At 41.7% G+C, this 18,989-nt stretch overlaps 1 gene segment (V, D, J or C); it reads left to right on the top strand.

The window, feature by feature from the left end:
* Positions 1 to 2,585: 2,585 nt before the first annotated feature.
* LOC113642187 overlaps positions 2,586 to 18,989 on the top strand; it is a 26,983-nt gene continuing 10,579 nt past the window's right edge. The window contains 1 exon segment of the C gene segment in view: positions 2,586 to 2,684. Within this exon segment, the coding sequence occupies positions 2,677 to 2,684 (8 nt within the window).

Below are 18,989 nucleotides of genomic sequence, written 5' to 3'. Positions count from 1 at the left end.
TGAAGCATGAGCTGATAATGCAAAGTGGAACCTCTCGCTATGGAAACGTGTGTGTGTGTGTGTGTGTGTGTGTGTGTGTGTGTGTGTGTGTGTGTGTGTGTGTGTGTGTGTGTGTGTGGTCACTGTAGTGTAACAGGTTTTTGTACCATGAGTGTATCACTGTACTGATGATTGAAGACGTTGATGTTTCCAGTCTGGACTCTTAATAAGCAGAAAAAAGTTGAACATCTGGTGAAAGTTCTGTTCTATTCTGAGATAAAGAGGATCACTCATCTGTCTTCATGTAAATCTCTCTCTCACTTCACTGATCTCTCTCGATCTCTCTCTCTCTCTCTCTCTCTCTCTCTCTCTCTCTCTCTCTCTCTCAGTTTCACTGCTTTAACTGCTTTTATTTATCTGGGTTAGTTGGGGGACATTTTCCAGGTATGGATGAAATGATATACACCACTTTATCAAGACCCTTCACCTGTGTTCACCTGCACATTCATCCAGTTATCCAATCAGCCAATCATGTGGCAGCAGCACAGTGTATATAATCATGCAGATTTAGGTGAAGAGCTTCAGTTAAAGTTCACAGCGAACACCAGAATGGAGTAAAAGTCTGATGTCTGTGACTTTAACAGTAAATGGTTGTTGGTATCAGATGGGCTGGTTTGGGTTTTTCAGAAACTGCTGATCTCCTGGGATTTTCACACACAACCATCTCTAGAGTTTTTACAGAATGGTGTGAAAAACAAAACCATCCTGTAATCAGAGGGTCTGCAGTCTGAAACATCTTGTTGATGGGAGAGATCAGAGGAGGAGATCAGACTGGTCAAGTATTTTGGGAATACAGAAAAAATGTCAATTAGTTCATCTTAAAGATTGTTTAATCCTCAGTCCATCTTCTCTTCATCACAGTAACAGATCAGCATGTATACAGTTTTATTACAGCACCATCTAGTGGCCACATGACTGAAAATCAGTCTAGATTTCATCAGGTTGGGGTAGAACTGGAGACTGGTTTGTGTTGAAACTGTGAAGAAGGATTATTTTTGAAACATGAAGATGTTTGATGATGTTCAGTGGAGTGCAGCTTTAGCAGCTGTTCTCAGATCAGTGTGTGTTTCTGAGTCAGAGCACTTCCTCTTCAGCTCAGGGAGGTTTTTGTACGATGCTGTAACACTGTGTTTACCCGTTTTTATACTGCTGACAATAATAATCTCCTGCATCTTCAGCCTGAACTCCAGAGATTTTTAGGTAAAATTCTGTTTTTGATCCACTGCCACTGAAACGATCTGGAACCCCAGTGTAACGATTAATATCATAATAGATCAGGAGTTTAGGAGCTTCTCCAGGTTTCTGCAGGTACCATTGGAGGTAACTGCTAACATCTGCACTGGATCTACAGGTGAGAGTAACAGATTCTCTTGGAGAAACAGACTGAGATCCTGGAGACTGAGTCAGGACGATTTCCCCCAAAAGACTCTAAAGAAAAGGATGCAGAGTTAACATAATGGAAACAGATGTAGTAATGAGTGTGAGAGTGATGTGATGATGTGTATGAATAATAAAAGTAAAGAGAATGTCTCACGGTGAGCGAGGAGTCCCAGTGTCCCCAGCAGGAGACTCAGTACCATCATCATTGTGCTGCGTGTCAGTGGCTCTGAAAGGACTGAACACACTCTGATCAGCACTACAGCTCTTAAAGTGTGTGTAGCAGTGACACAGAGCACATATGCAAACACCACAACTGTATGTGTGTGTGTGTGTGTGTGTGTGTGTGTGTGTGTGTGTGTGTGTGTGTGTGTGTGTGTGTGTGTGTGTGGTCACTGGAGTGTAACAGAGGTTTTTGTACGACGGCTTCATTAGAATGTATCACTGTGGTTTACTTTTGGTGGAGGAACCAAACTCATCATCAGTAAGTCTCTCTTCTTTATTCAACATTCCATTCATTTATTTTTATTGTTTATCAAAATATTAAATACAGTTTAGACAAATAGAAAAATGTGGACATCATAAAGAATTTCTGTTTGTTTATCCATTTATTCATTTGTAGGTCTTTATAATTTGGAGATAAGGAATGTGGAGTATGTTTTGATGATGAGACAGTTTCAGTAAAATAAAAATAAGAGAGAGGAAATTAAAAATCAGGAGTTAGCTGTTAGCTGAATAAGTAGACAGTGTGTTCATCAGTAAACAGCACTTTCACATTCACAGCTTCTGAAGTTCATACAGTGTGCTGTGAAGGACATGGTAGAAAACTTCATCCTGTGTCTGTTAGCCTTCTGTCATGTTACTGATGGACTGATTTTGAATCTGGAAGCAAAGATAAACAGTGTGTAGAAAGGTGGATGTGGTGTGATGTGGTTATTTCCATCACTGAACTGATTTCTCAGCCTCTTTGCCAGATATGTGATTTGTGTAATGGAGTAAATCTTCTTCTCTGGAAACTCAAAGGGAAGGTGTGATGTTTTCGAGCCCTGACTGTGTGGAATATCAGTGTATTAACATCAGCAGTGGATTTATTTTTCTGTAGCACTACATGTACAATAACAGAAGGACTCAGGAGGACTGGAACACACTCCCAGAATAAAGGCCATCAAAGTCTGAGTGTCTCCATAATAGAAGGAGGAACTAGGAAATGTTCTCCTGCTGAGTAGTTCTACTGAAGTGCAGTGATGTGAAGAAGCAGTAATGAGTAAATGTTGTGTAAGCGTGTGTAAAGGTGTGTTTATTGTGTGTTTGTGGTCTACAGAAGGTCCCACGGTGAAGCCCTCCGTGTCTCTGCTCCCTCCCTCCTCTCTGCACCAGTCTGAGGAATCGGCCTCGCTGCTCTGCCTGCTGTCTGCCTACTCTCCACAGGGGGCGTCGGTGAGCTGGACGGTGGACGGCTCGGCGGTGAAGGACGGGGTCTTGACCAGTGCAGAAGAACAGAAGAAAGACGGTTACACACGCAGCAGTACCCTGACCCTCAGCAAAGCACTCTGGGAAAAGGGGGAGGAGTTTGTCTGTACGGTCTCCCACGAGGGCGTGGATCATCCGGTCACGTTCAGAAAGAGCCAGTGTTAAGGCTAACAGCTCCAAGATAGAACTGAACACTGAGCTGCTTCCACATCCATCTACAATAGAGTTTCAGTTCTACACAATGCTGACATTTCTGTCTTTACTCTCTTCACTGTCCTGTTGCTCTTCCTGTAGTTTTGCTCTGCTGAAATAAAGCTTCATTTTGGACATTGTGTGTTCTTTTCTTGGAGTTAATAGTCATTATCAGTGTGAGGAGAGAGTGTGTTTAGCTGTAGATTCAGGGCTGTGTGTTGTGCTTCAGTGAGTTTGGATGAAGAAAGTTGAACATCTGGTGAAAGTGCTGCTCTATTCTGGGAGAAAGAGGATCACTCAGCCGTCTTTATGTAAATCTCTCTCTCACTTCACTGATCTTTATATTATTGTGTGGCTCAGTTCTGCTCTCCCTGATCCATTTCAGTCTTAATCAGAGCAGGGCTGATGTGACTCTAAAAGTAATATTATAATAATCTTATTTAATGCATCATTTCCAAAGAAACACTTTTTTTTTAATAAAGATAAATGTCATTTCTTATGGTAGAGATTTAAAAATAATATCAGTTGTATGATATGATTATCCCCTCTTTACCACTAGAGGTCTCTGTATTCTAAAGACTTACTCCCTCTACTGTAGAGGAAAATTTCACAAATCTGTTCATAGTAAGATTCAGTTATAGTTAAAAACTTAATAAAAGTAGAAAAATCCAAATCGTGACTGCAGTAATGGGTGAAAAGTGATACGGGAAGGGACTCAGCACACAGTCTTGGTGTACGCCAATGTTCATTACATTTTTGTAATCATTTTTGAGGAGGTGATGTTATTTGACTTAACATGCTGTAGCGTCTGGTACAGGTCATTTAGATTTCAGGTCCTAGGCACCCTAAACTTCGGCATCTAATCTTCAATCAACCGATGAGCAACCCAGTTTTACACACACACAACTGGCTCCAGAATGACTGGAGCCTACACAAAAACCAGATAACCCCATGGCGCTTCTCTGATTGAACTCATAGGGGCCCTCAACCAGAACACACACACACACACACACACACACACGCACACACACACACACACACACACTCACACACACACACACAACACAATGAGACATTCCTTTTACTAATAAAACAAGTAGATAAGATACTCTAAGATTCTTATTCTTATAACCCTGTTGTAATGTGTTTCTTCTGTTAAGGCTTGCCTGACTTAAAATTATTTACTCCTTACTTTCCTGACAAGGGTGAATTTTTGGTCATGTGTCAGAACACAACACTGTAGTATTATCAGTTACACTTTGATTACTGATCTATGTATGTAATGTACTGCTGCCTTTATACCGTCATTTCCCTTTCATGTTTAGTATCCAAATGACCACAAAATTATCGGTTACTCATTTTTCAAACAATGGTGTATTTTATTTGAGCACAAAAGGCTCTATACCGTCTTAATACACCTTGGATAAAACTTCAAAGTCATCTAAAAGTTTTATAGCTCACAGACACCTGAAACAAAGGGAGTTTTCCCTCCGAAAACTCAGGCCGTAGTATTGGCCATCTCCCAAAGATGGGTGGAGTTCACTACCTTTAAATTGTCACAAACACCACCAATCCGTGGTCAGACTTTCGGAACAGCTTGGAGACGACTCCATCTTCCTTCTCTGTTGCATCCGGACCCTTGTGCAGTAAGCCAATGCAAGTAACCGTCTCCTTTACCAACCAATTTGGATGCGTATTTTAAGTATGAACCTTGTATTGAGTCTTAAGGTGAATTTAAGTTTCCGGTGACGATTTCCCATTGAGGGTGTGATTAAATTTGAAGTTTAAGCTTGCCATTCCTTTCCTTCCTTTCTCTAATTTCTTCTTTCCAGTCTCTTCCTCCCTTTCCCCAATTTTAATTTCTTTTGTGTTATTTTATTTTCTTCTTCGTTTTCCCTATTTTCTTTTGTTTGTTTGTGTAGTTAGTTTTATGTCGTGTTTGTCTCATTCATTAAATGTCATATTTTTGTGCCACAAGTGATTGTTTCTGAGTATCTCTCACAAACTTAAGGTACCTGCAACATCTGGTCTGAACTACATGCTCTATTAAGTTAATTTAATTTACATTAAAGTATAAAGTAAAAGGGAAGGGAATCTTTCTCGGCCGGGAAGATACCGCCTTCATAGAATTAATAAAGGTTACACGGACTGTTCACTGGACGAACAGACCAAATAAGTGTAACACTAATTCCATTACCGTTAATTTCAACTTCATTTCAATTCAATTCAAGTTTATTCGTATAGCGCTTTTTACAATGGGCTTTGTCTCAAAGCAGCTTTACAGAACAAAAACATAGAAGAGAAGTTAAACATAAGGAGAAATACAAAGAACTAAAATAGTAAAAAAATAAGATATATATAGTTCACAGTGTGTATGTATGTATGTATGTATGTATGTATGTATGTATGTATGTATGCATGTATGTATGTATGTATGTATTTATCCCCAATGAGCAAGTCTGAGGTGACTCAGGCAGCAGTGCAAAGGAAAAACTCCCTTAAATTGGTAAGGAAGAAACCTTGAGAGGAACCGGACTCAAAGGGGAACCCAAACTCATATGGGTGACACTGGTGGTGTGATTACAAATATACAGTCAAACAAGTGTTGAATTGGTGTAAAGATCACATAGAGTTCAGATCTCCTCTTGGTATCATAGAGTCCAACTGGAGCTGGTAGATCTGTAGATGTCTCAGGATTCTTATAGAGTCAGCCTCATTTCAGTGGAGGTCCAAAATCTTCATCGCACGGAAGACGATCGGAGCTGGTACAATGTCTGGATGCCTCGGGATGGGTAGAAAGAGAAAAGCAGTGTAGAGGGATTAATATATCTGCTGTTCATAAAAAAGGTGAAAAAGTATTGATGCATAATTTTATGGGATGTATTATGTGTGTGTACGCCTGACTAAAGAGGTGAGTTTTTAATTTGCTTTTGAACTGGGAAAGTGTGTCTGAGCCCCGAACACTATCAGGAAGACTATTCCAAAGTTTGGGAGCTAAATAAGAAAACGCTCTACCACCTTTAGTAGACTTAGATATTCTGGGAACTAACAGAAGTCCTGAGTTTTGTGATCTCAGAGAGCGTGAAGGATTGTAACGTGTTAGAAGACTAGTTAGATACATGGGAGCTAAACCATTAAGAGCCTTGTACGTAAGTAGCAGCAGTTTGTAATCAATTCTAAACTTAACAGGTAGCCAGTGTAGAGATGATAAAATTGGGGTTATATGGTCATACTTTCTTGTCCTAGTGAGAACTCTGGCAGCTGCATTTTGGACTAACTGTAACCTATTTATTAAAGATGCAGGACAACCACCTAGTAATGCATTACAATAGTCTAGTCTAGAGGTCATGAAGGCATGAACTAGCTTCTCAGCATCAGATACAGACAGGAAGTTTCTCAGCTTGGTGATATTTCTAAGGTGGAAGAAGGCTGTTTTGGTAGTATGGGTGATATGATTTTCAAAAGACAGGTTGCTGTCTAGTATGACACCCAGGTCTTTCACTGTCGAGCTACTAGTAACAGTACATCCCTCTAAGTGAAAGTTAAATTGTGAAAGTTTCTGTGTACTGGTTTTTGGACCTATGAGTAGTATTTCTGTCTTATCAGAGTTTAACAACAGAAAGTTGCAGCTCATCCAGTCTTTTATCTCTCTAAGGCATTGAGTTAATTTGGACACTTTGGCTATTTCATCTGGTTTTGATGAGATATATAACTGTGTATCATCAGCATAACAGTGGAAACTAATCCCATGTCTTCTAATAATGTTCCCTAATGGAAGCATGTATATCGAAAAAGCAGAGGTCCCAGAACTGATTCTTGAGGGACCCCATAATTAACTGGTAATAAACTGGAGGATTCACCATTTAATTCAACAAAATGGTATCGATCAGACAGGTAGGATCTAAACCAACTTAAAGCCTGTCCATGAATACCTGTGTAATTCTGGAGGCTATCTAGGAGAATGTTGTGATCTATAGTGTCGAATGCAGCACTAAGGTCAAGTAGAACTAATAGTGACATACAGTCTTTGTCTGAAGCTAAGAACAAGTCGTTTGTAACTTTAACAAGTGCAGTTTCTGTGCTATGATGGGGCCTGAAACCTGACTGAAACTCTTCAAGGATGTTGTTCTCCTGTAAGAAGGAGCTCAGTTGAACAAGCACAACCTTTTCTAGTATTTTAGACATAAACGGAAGATGTGAAATAGGTCTGTAATTTGATAGCACATTTGGATCTAAATTAGTTTTCTTAATGAGGGGCCTAATGACTGCCAACTTGAACGATTTAGGGACGTAACCTAAAGATAGCGAGGAGTTACTAATATTAAGAAGAGGCTCACCAGCTTTATATAACACTTCTTTCAGTAATTTAGTTGGAATGGGGTCTAGTGAGCAAGTTGTTGATTTAGATGTGGTAATAAGTTTATCTAACTCTTCCTGTCATGTACTTGTAAAGCACTGTAGTTGTGTGTCTAGAGCCTTAAGTGAGACTGGGTCACTAGTTGCTCTCATATGTTGAGCGTCACCTATTTTATTCCTGATACTTTCGATTTTATCAGTGAAGAATCTCATAAAATCCTCACTACTTAACTGGGATGGAATAATGTGTTCAGATTTCTGTTTTTTTGTTAATCTAGTCACTGTGCTAAATAAAAACCTGGGATTGTTCTGGTTATTTTTTATGAGTTTGCTCAGGTGCTCAGCCCTGGCAGCTTTTAGAGCCTGTCTATAGCTGGACATACTGTCCTTATACGCAATTCTAAAAACCTCTAATTTAGTTTTTCCTCCACTTTCGCTCGAGGTTACGGGTTTCTCTTTTGAGGGTGTGAGTATGACTATTATACCACGGTGCAAATGTTTTATCTCTAACCTTCTGTAATCTGATGGGGCAACAGTGTCTAATGTGCTAGTGAATATAGAGTCTATGCTGTTAGTCATTACATCTAGGTCATTTGTGTTTAAGGGTACAGTAAGAAGTCCAGACAGATCAGGCAGGTTATTTGTGTATCTGTCTTTAATGGTCAGAATAATAGTTCTACCGACTCGATAAAATGGTGAGACACAGTTAGTCTGTTCTATAGGTAGTGTGTACGTTATGAGATAATGGTCTGTGATGTCATCACTTTGAGGTATGATATCTATATCAATGACATCTATTCTGTGTGATATTATTAAATCTAGTGTGTGATTACGACGATGAGTTGCTTTAGTGATGTTTTGTTTAAGCCCAAGTGAGTTTAGTAAGTCCAAAAATGTGAGTCCTAAAGCATTGTTTGTATCGTCAACATGGATTAAAGTCACCTACAATTAATGCTTTATCAAAGTTAACCAATAAGTCTGAAAGAAAGTCTGTAAATTCTCTAAGAAAATCGGTGTGGGGCCCTGGGGGTCTGTACACGGTTGCTAGAGCAAGAGACATCAGGGATTTCTTTGTGTGCATGTGCGGTAGTGTAACATTAAGGACAAGCACTTCAAAAGAACTAATTCTATACTGTGTTCTCTGGGTAACAGCAAGGTAATCACTAAAGATCGTGGCAACACCACGTCCACGACCAGTCTGAGGAGGCTCATGCTTATAAATATATCCTGATGGTGTAGACTCATTTAGACCGATGTAATCATTTGGTTTAATCCAAGTTTCAGTAAGGTAGAGTGCGGTAATGCTATTTTCTGAGATGATTTCATTTACAATAAGTGCTTTGGGTGTAAGCAATCTAATGTTCAGAAGCCCATACTTTAGGAACCTTTTTTTGTGTGCTTCTATGGCATTTTTCTGGTCTAATTACAGTAAGATTATTTAAAGAACTCACGTATTTACTTTTTGATCTCACTGCTCGGGGAACAGACACAGTTTCTATAGGGTGAGCTATGTGTCCATTTGTGTCAATGTGTTGAGGTGAAGGATGACTATTGAAATTTAAATTTAAGGAGTAGTTTACCAGTCAGAAGGTGTTCAGCGCCCTGGAGATGTGGTCTGAGAGGATATCCGCTCCAACTCTACTGGGGTGCAGGCCGTCAGCACGGAACAGCCTAGGACACTCCCAGAACATTCCAGTTATCAATAAAGAGTAGATTCTGAGTCTGACACCATGACTGAAGCCATTCATTTAAAGTGAAAAATCTACTGAACCTTTCAATTCCTTGCTGGTATGTTGGAAGCGGTCCAGACACAATGATCCTTGCTGTGGGCGCTGTGGTGCGAACCGTCTCCACCAGGGTGTTGAAGTCCCTCTTCAGGATCTCCGACTGCCTCAGGCTGGTGTCGTTCGAGCCAGCATGAAGAACCACAGCTCCGGTGTTTCTGCTCATGACCTTAGGTACCTGTGCAGCGACATCAAGAACATGACCACCAGGTAAGCAGTGGGTCCCAGCCTTACCTTACGACACAGTAGCACGGACGTGGCGGACGATGGAGTCTCCGATGATCACGGTGTCGCGGTCCGTCTCGCAAAGCGGGGCAAAGCGGTTCCAAGTGGGGATCTCGAAGACCGGCGGTGGTGGAGGGGGAGAGGTCCTCAATCGGGGCCCGGTGCACGTCCTCCACTGCTGCACCCAGGATCCGCGGGTGCCCCGGCGCCGGAGTGAACAGTTCCTGGCCATGCCATGTCCTGGGTGCGTTGGGCCTGGATAGAGAAACACACGGAGTAAAGGTGGAGGGAGTAGTAGTTACATGCCGGGAGTTTACCTGAGACAGGCGAGCGACCGGCCGGGGAGCTTCCAGCGCGGCTTTCCACTCCCGCAGCTCGGCCTGCTTCACCTGTAGGTCGCGAGTCTGTGTCTGCACGGCCTCCAGCTCTAGTTAACTTAGGTTAAAATATTTAGAGTCACTATAACGCGTTATAATTACTCATAAATATTTACCTTGCTTCTCGAGCCAAAATCGCTACAATGTTGAGGTCTGTTGATGAGTAATGCCAGTATCCAATTAAAAAGGAACGTGTTGATGCCAAGGTCGCCAAATTTAGTGATCAGCTTGGATGGGATAACTGTGTTGAACTGAACTAAAACTAACAAACAATATTCTTGTATATATGTTCTTCTTATCCAAGTAAGTTAGTATGATGTGTAATGCTGGGGAAACATCCTCAATGTTCCTGTTCCATGGTAGGCAATCTGCTGATGGTCCAGTGTGGGCCTAAACTCTCAAAGCACAATGATTATGTGTGTAAGTGCTAAAGGGCAGAAGTCATTCAGGCAGGATGGCATGCATGGATGGATGGATGGATGGTTGGATAGATAGATAGATAGATAGATAGATAGATAGATAGATAGATAGATAGATAGATAGATAGATAGATAGATAGATAGATAGATAGATAGCCCTCTCACACAATCCTCTATGTCGCAAATGTGATACCCTATATCAAACCATTATCGAAAATTCACACCTTGCCTGGGAGGAACTGGTGATGAGTCTACTAGATTGTTATGTGTCTACAAGTGCAGTATAGCTGGCTAATATGTCTCTCACTCAGAACGAAAGGTCAGTTTTACATGTTATGTAGCGGTGCTGCTAATGCGAGCTCAGTCTCCCATGCACCATATAACAATAGCTGTAAGTCAATGTACACTTGGCTTTAAAGCCCTGTGAGATTTACCATAACATTCAGACATATACTGAGCAGGGAATAACAAAAAACATTTATTACCAAACAATGCTTAGCATCATTAGTACAGAATCCATCTCATTGTGGTGAAATGAACCAACAGGACTAAAAATAATAACAAAAAAAAATAAAAAATACCCGAGATTTGTTTTCACCTGTCTATGGTACCAGAACGGTTTCCGCGTGTTGGAGCTCTCCGCAATCCTGTATCAAATGTTTTGTTATTACTTACAGTTCCTTAGGGTCCGAAACCCTGCAACAAAGTCTGGATCAGTTCCAAGTACTCCTCCTCCTGTTTTGTATGTGGCTGGACTCCAAGTTATATTGGAAGTCTGAATGTAAACAGGACTGGAGAGAGCACAGTCCCTTGTGGCACTCCCATACGGCTGACCACCATGTCAGACCTGCAGTATCCCAGTTGCACATACTGAGGTCTGCCTATCAGGTAGTCTGTAATTCATGCCACCTTTACCCTGGTATGCAAACTGCAGAGGCTCAAGGGCATGGTATACCTGTGGCCTCATGTGGTGTAGCAGCACCTGCTCCATGGTCTTCATTATTTGTGATGTCAAGGTGACTGGCCTGACGTCTCTCTCTGAGACCCTCTCCTGTTCCCCATTCAGGTTAAAGTTACGCTTTAGAGGGTCTCCCAGCAAAAACGAGCAGACCTTCAGTAGTCGTGGTGATACTCCATCTGGACCAGTTGCTTTGCTGTAATGAAGGCTCCTCAGCTCTCTGTGCACCAGAGCTGCAGTGATCATGGGTGGGGGAACATTCTCCTCTGTGCTACGGTTGGTTCCAGGGGGAAGAGAGAGAGAGCAGAAGCCGGAGTTGGGGGGTGCAGTGTTATGAGGTGTGAATGAGTTTGGTTGCTTTTATTGTATTCTCTACTGGTAAGATAGGATTCTGACTAGGATTGTGTACTATTTCAATTTCAGTTGGATCCAGATTTTTGTCACTAGAAGAGCTGTGTTGTTAAGTATTGTTGATTCTGTAGTGTTGCTTGAATGTGACTGTTGGTTAATTAGTTCTCTCAAATGACTAATAATGAGACATTTCAGTCTCCCTTTCTGTGTGAGCAGCTATTCAGAGGCCACTCAGTCGGTCTCAGGCTGGAGCTCTGCACTGGAGACCACCATGTCAGCTTCTGGTAGAAACTCAACATTGGAGACCACCATGTCAGCCTCTGGAGGGAACTCAACCAGAAGACACATAAGGCATTAAGTGAAAATACTAATTAAGGGGTAATTTCACAACAGGTGTGGGCAATGAAGACAGATAAGAAAAACAAAAATGAAAAGACATAAGCGGAGACAGGACATGAACCTAAAGAAACCGCATGTGGCAATGAAAAAAACAGATATGAAAGCACAGAAGCACACTGTTATGCTGCAACATGCTGGACTGCTACTGAGCATCTCAGCTCACAGCACCATAGTTAGGGGAATTTTATTTGTTTGAAGGTAACTGCTGTTCTTAGCTCTCAAGTGTCTGATCAGTGTCAGTCTAGTTCAATATTAACTGTGCTTTTAGTTGTTCTATGTTGAATCAATCAACCACTAGTAAGGAAGGATTCTGACTTGAGTACTGTCTACTTGACAAAGGGGAAAACAACCCGAAGTGAACAGTGGCAGTGTATGTGGTTATGACTAGTGGATGGTGATAAATAGTTGTCTAATTAACAAATGTTCAGACTGTTTCAGTGCTAGATCATGTCCAGCACAGTGAATGGAGGACTCATGAGGTATGCATATGTAAGAACCCCTTCAGTTTTACTCTTGGAACAGCTAAGAGCAAATGGTCAGCAGACCTTAGTGCTCTTGACAGAGCATACAGATTAATCAAATTTGATAAGTAACTTGGCACTGACTCATTAAGAAAATTAAAAACAAGCACCAATATTTTAAAATGAATCCTATAATAGCCACTGAAGAGACGCGAGAATGGGAGAGATATGTTCCCGCTTTCGTGCCCATCAATATGCGAGCTGCCACATTCTGGACCATTTGCAGTCTGGAGAGAGAGGCCTGATTAATACCTAAATAAAGGCTGTTACAGTAATCAAGGCAACTTGAGATGAAAATATGCACAACTCTTTGAAAGTCCTTAGAGGACAGGAAAGGTTTCACCTTGGTGAGTTGTCTCAATTGGAAAAAAACATGATTTAACTACCAAATTAATCTGATTATCCAATTTAAAATCACAATCCATAACAACACCTATTTTCACATATGGATTCAGCTCACTGAGGTTTAGGTCTACTGACTCACAGGTTCCCCCTGGCATAAACAACACCACTTCTGTTTTTTGTTTTCATTAAAATTGATGAAATTTAGTGCCATCCAGGTCTTAATTTCTTCAAAACACTGCTTTAGAGGCACTAGAGAGCAGGTATCTTTATGTTTCAAGGGCAGATAGATTTGCAGGTCATCTGCATAACAATGAAAAGAAATACCAAATTTCCTAAAAATATGCCCCAAAGGGAGCATATACAGGGAGAACAGAATAGGCCATATAGGCCTGGGGGACCCCACATGTGAGTACGGCAGTTGAGGAGACATAGTCTCCAAGGTTAACCGAAAATGCAATGCAGTAACCGAAAATCCAATGCAGTACCCTTAATATCAACACATTGTTCGAGCCGTGAAATCAAAATATTATGGTCAACTGTATCAAATGCAGCCGAAAGGTCCAGTAAAATTAAGATAGTGCAGTCAGTGAAAGATTTAGGTACAACTCCTAAAGCCTGCTATTGATAATATCAAGAATTTTAGGACTAATGGTTTCAGTGAATCAGGAGACACATACTCGAACTGATCAAAAACAGCAGACACTCATTGGAAATGGATGAAAAACTTGAAGGGACCAAAATATTAGCTCTAACAGCCTCAATCATGTAAAAGTCTAAAAGTTTCTCACACATCTCGGATGAAGGCTCTAGGCAGGCTGCTTGGGGAGTGTTTAAAACTGAGTTAATTATACTAAATAGTACAGCTGGCTTGTTGGAGTTATTACAGATGACACTAGAAAGATACTCTGATTTCTCAGATTTAACAGTTTTTTGGTATTTAAGCAGATTCTCCTTCAAAATATAAAAGGAAATCTGCAATTTATCCTTCTTCCAGCGGCGTTCCGCCCTTTTACACTCGAGCCTTAAAGTTCGAGTCGTAGCGTTCAGCCATGGTTGAGACCTAGGTTTTACTCAAACCATCTTAAAAGGAGCCAGAGTATCCAAGATATTAAGACAAGTTGAAGAGAACAAAGAAGTCAGATCTTCAGTGTTAAGGCCGTATAAAGACCTTGAATGGTCATTGTCAATAGAATTAAAAGTCTCTGTGAATGATTGAATGGTTGAAGAATTAATTGTTCTACGGTGACAGGTTGGAGCATTCACTTTGGGTGTTTCGGGTCTTTCGAAACATCAGACACACTCCTTCAGGTGACCCAACTGAGGTTGATCAAGCCTCAGCTTGTGCTCTAGCAGCATTTGTCCACGACTCTTCTCTTTTGATCCAGAGCCACCTCAAAGCCTTCCTTGCAGCCCCTGTGCTATTGCAGATAGCCCTTCTTCTTCTCTCACCCCTGATGCCGAGTGCAGTGTAGGCCCTGTAGAGGGACTGCCCTGCAAAGCCTCTGCACCCCACCTCCACAGGTAAGCACCTTGCCTTCCAGCCTTGGTTATGGCAGTCGTTGACGAGGCCTTCATATTTCACCCTCTTCCGCTCAAAAGCTTCCTCCGATCGATCCTCCCATGGCACAGTGAGCTCCAACATGACCAGGTTTTTTGTTGCCTCAGTTACCAAGACAATGTAAGGTCTCAAGGTGGAATTGATGACATGCTGTGGGAACTTAAGTTGTCTACACAAGTCCACTTTCAGGTGCCAATCCTGTGCGGTGTTCAGAAGCCCTGATGTTACCCTGGCAGATCTTTCTGGTTTGTCTCCAGCCCTGATGAAGCTGATGGTTTGCTTGTGGTGCTTTGACATCCAGCAGTTGTTGTTAGTAGCCTAGATGCTCTCTGCAATTGTTTGGAGCACCTGATCATCATGCCTCCAGTGATACCGGCCTTCCCCCAAAGCTCTTGGGCAGCAGCTCAAGATATGCTCAAGAGTTCCCTTTCTCTGGCACAAGACACATTCTGGTGTATCGACCAGACACCAGGTGTAAAGTTTGGATGGGCTGGGGAGGACGTCATAAACTGCCTGCACCAGGAACTTGATGCGGTGTGGCTCTGCACACCAAAGGTCAGCCCAGCTGATCTTCCTCTCCACAGCTTGTTCCTGTCTAGTCCAGGCACCCTGACGTGCCATTCCCACTGCTTTACTGGACCTTTCCTCCTCCACCGCAGCCCTCACCTCACCTTGAACTAGCTGCCTCCACTCCTTCCCCCGAGCCTTGTCGAACCGTGGCCCTTGAACGGTTCCTAGCCCAGCACTTCCTCTGTCCACTGCTCCCACCAGAACACCCTGGCGCAGCTGTGACTGTGCCTGGTCTACTTCGCTGCCCTCCATTTCCTGCCAGTCTTGACCACTACCCCTGCCCCGGAGTCTTTAGGGTCCCTAGACTCACTGCACTGCAGCACCTCTCTTATGTGCAAGACCTTGAACTCCTCTTCGATGGATTTTAGAGGGAGCTGCAGCTTGCCGGTGTTTCCGTAAAGGGCGATGCTACTCAAGCTCCTCGTGAGTCCCAGCCATCTCCTTAGGAAGCGGCTGACTCTCCTTTCCAGTTCTGAGATGGTGGTAATCGGAAACTCATACAGGAGCAGAGGCCACTGGATTTACTAAACCTGTGCAAATTTGCGTAAAATCCTTGGACCTCACACCTACTAGCACCCCTACAGCTCCATTGTTCTCCTGCTTTTGTTGTGCAAACACCCCTATCACCTCTGAGGCCTGGCTCATTTGCATTTGTTCACTCAGAGTAGCTCAGATCCAAGGCAGGCCTGTATGACATGGAATCCTTTACGGCCTATCTATACAAAATAGTCTGTTTTATTTATAAAAAATTGTGTGCTAAGTTTTGTCATTAGTACATATCATATTTATATAACCCTTGTGCAGACCTGGGGTCTATTTGACTCATCTGGAAAGTTTAATGTGTCATAACTTGGGTTTCCTTCCACATATTTACCTGAAATTTACCAGGATTGTTCCAAATAATTAATTCTGTCTATTTTTGTTGAACTATGTGTACGTAAAATAAATACATTCCTCCGCAAGTCCTCCCAAGTCAATTTGACCCGGCCACATTTAGTGGGGCAATAGGTCCCACTTTTGGCCTTTTCATCGCAATGAACATACATACAAACACAAAAATGCACACATAAAATGTCCACTAACACACGCACCCAAAACACACACTCCCACACCACACACACATGCACACACACATATACACACAAATTAGGTGAGTGAAGTTATGGTCCATGGCTTTTGACATGTTTGTACACGAAAAGAATAACATGATGTCATTTCATTTTCATTGGCCATCAATGAATTATAACACCAAAAGTGAATTTTGAGACGGAACAAGAACCCAACATGCCTCCACGGAAGATGAAAACCTTCAGAAAGCCTGCCGTATTTATACAAAAGACACACATTCACAATATATGGATACACAAGTCTGTTTTATTTGAAAGTGTTTCAAACTTTACAGCGTTTGCAGACCCAGTGTCCATTGTCCCTGCATTTGGCACAGGTGAATTTCTCACATGTTGCACAGGTAATCCTGCTGCGATTCCTTTTGCAGCTCTCTTGCACCTGGCACTGCATTGTCTGTACCTTCCCTGGCACAGCAGCTGCAGCAGCTTCAGCAGCCTGCCTCTGTGCCAATATGTCCTTGTTCTGCATGAATCAGCAGCGAAGTTCCTTAGCAAGAAGACTCAGAAACAATCTTCTTTTGCCTGTCCACCCTGTACATGCCTTGTACAAAATGTAGGCATTCACCACCGCCAGGTCCAGCAGATTGTAAAAAAACGCTACTGGCCACCTGCGTGTTGCTGCTCTTACAGAATACATCCACGCCATTTGGTCCAACACATCTACACCACACTGTAAAAGCAGAGAGAGAGAGAGAGAGAGAGAGAGAGAGAGAGAGAGAGAGAGAGAGAGAGTCATGAGTATATGTGCTTTTTTCTATAGACCTGTATAGTACACATCAGAAAACATTGTAGCACTGGTGTAAAATTATACACACATTCACATACCTTCATGTGGTTATAGTCTGTTATCGTGTTGGGTCCTCTTTCTGCCATCACCGATCATCACGTGTTGGTGCATGGAACTTAGAACACACACAGTCTTGTTTTTTTTTCGGTGCATAAATTGTCAAGGAGACACTGCCACTTCTAAGCACTGAAGTGGAGAATACCTCTCGATGTGCACTGTCTTTTGCAAGTGGAGGGAGCTCACGACGGACTGTATTCACCGTGCCCAGTAGCGTTGTTTTGCACTGCAGCAGTCTGTTCGCCAGTGACAGTGAAGTAAAGAAATTGTCCGTCATGACATTTCTGCCATCATTCAAAAATGGCTCCATCAATTTCGTGACCACGCTCTCTGCCAGCCTCTCTCCCTTCTGAGGACTGGGGTCCTTTTCCCAAGTAAGGAGATGCATTGCAGACATATTTGGTTTCCAAATCCGTGGCGCTCCAGAACTTGATCCCAAATTTGTCTGGCTTGGTTGCGATGTACTGTGTGAATGGACAACGAACCTTGGTAGGGAACAGTTGTTCATCTATGGTCATGTGTTCTCCTGGAGTGAAACTCTCAGCACAGTTCTTGGTGAAGCGTGTCCAGATGTCAGAGATCGCATCAAATTTGTCTGTTTTCACCCGTTCTGCCCGCGTGTCCTTGTCATCAAATCGAAGGTGTTGCATAATTGAAAGGAATCTATCTCGGGACATTGTCTCTTTGATTACTGGCACCAGAAAGCATGGGCGTAAATCCCATCCGAGGATTGTCCCCCCCCAAAAAAAAATTATTTAAAAAATATCTCTCGACTGTGAAAAAATATATGTATGTATACCTAAATAATTGTGTAAGTAGAAAAAAACAAAACGCAAAAACTACATTTAGAAACAGTTGAGTTCCCCCTCCCCTTCCTCACAGTGGTTTGACCTACAGTCCCCCCTCCCCTTACTCACAGTGGTTTGACCAAATTCCTCCTTTCCCAGTACATCTCACCTACTCTGCACACCCGAGTCAGGTGTGTGGCTGCGGCTCAATTAATGTTCAACTCCATTAAGTCAGGGATTTTATTCACTTTAAAAATAAAGCGATTCTCTTTAATGTAGTTGATGCAGACTCATTCATAAATTAGTTGCGGAAAAAATGCTGATTACCGACGTAATTTTCCATGAATCTGCTATATTAGCGATTACTTATCTAGTTAACGTTAGCTTGTTTACAATAGCTTGTTTACAATAGCTAGTTAACGTTAGCTTGTTTACAATAGCTTGTTTACAATAGCTAGTTAACGTTAGTTTGTTTACAATAGCTTGTTGCATAGTGCACTGTAACTAACACGCCAAAGCCGTTTCCCATGCATTGTTTTATGTAGGACGACTTTGCATAATGTTAACTTAACGTTAACGGCCACAATTAGCATATTGTTTAGCTGTGCATTTACTAAATGAGCACTGTGCTACGTCCGAACTGATCTCACTGTATTTTTTGTATAATCAATTTCTATTCTGTTCTTAAGTGTCTTAATTAATTAATTAATAATTACAAAGAAAATTTTAAACCTTTTTTTAATTCCTTGTTTTTATTGTTGTGATTATTTTTATGATAGTTTTACTTTCTTTATTTAAAGCACTTTCAATTACCATTGTGTATGAAATGTGCTACAGTATAAATAAACTTGCCTTGCAGTGTAATAGACTAGATAAAATGGAGAAAAGGAAAATGGACATAAGATCATTTTTCAGTGCACCTAAACGCCAAGTAAGTACAAAAAGTTCACATACTAAGGTAATTTGGTTTTAAGAATCAGTGCTTATGAAAATACTAATGTCACAATATCAATCACAGGCAAAGGAGACAGAAATTTTTGAGGGACAGGTAGAGCAGGGTCAATCAGATGTACAGTGTCAGGTAAGTGTGTTGTGCTTTTATTGAAGGGATAATGACAGTTTTTTTTTGGGTGAACAATTTCTTTAATGTTTTTGGAGTTGTGGCTGTTCAGCAGGTGAACATCACAGGCTCACCAATTTACAGTATGATCTGTCAATTTATCAAGTGTAATGTAAACAAGTTAGATATTATGAGTATGGAAAACATCTTTTCCTGCATTTTTTCTGCT

Source organism: Tachysurus fulvidraco, chromosome 10 (genome assembly GCF_022655615.1).
Source record: "Tachysurus fulvidraco isolate hzauxx_2018 chromosome 10, HZAU_PFXX_2.0, whole genome shotgun sequence".
In the NCBI taxonomy this organism is placed as follows: Eukaryota; Metazoa; Chordata; class Actinopteri; order Siluriformes; family Bagridae; genus Tachysurus; species Tachysurus fulvidraco.
Note: the sequence above shows the minus strand (reverse complement) of the source record. Positions and strands in the feature narration are given on the sequence as shown.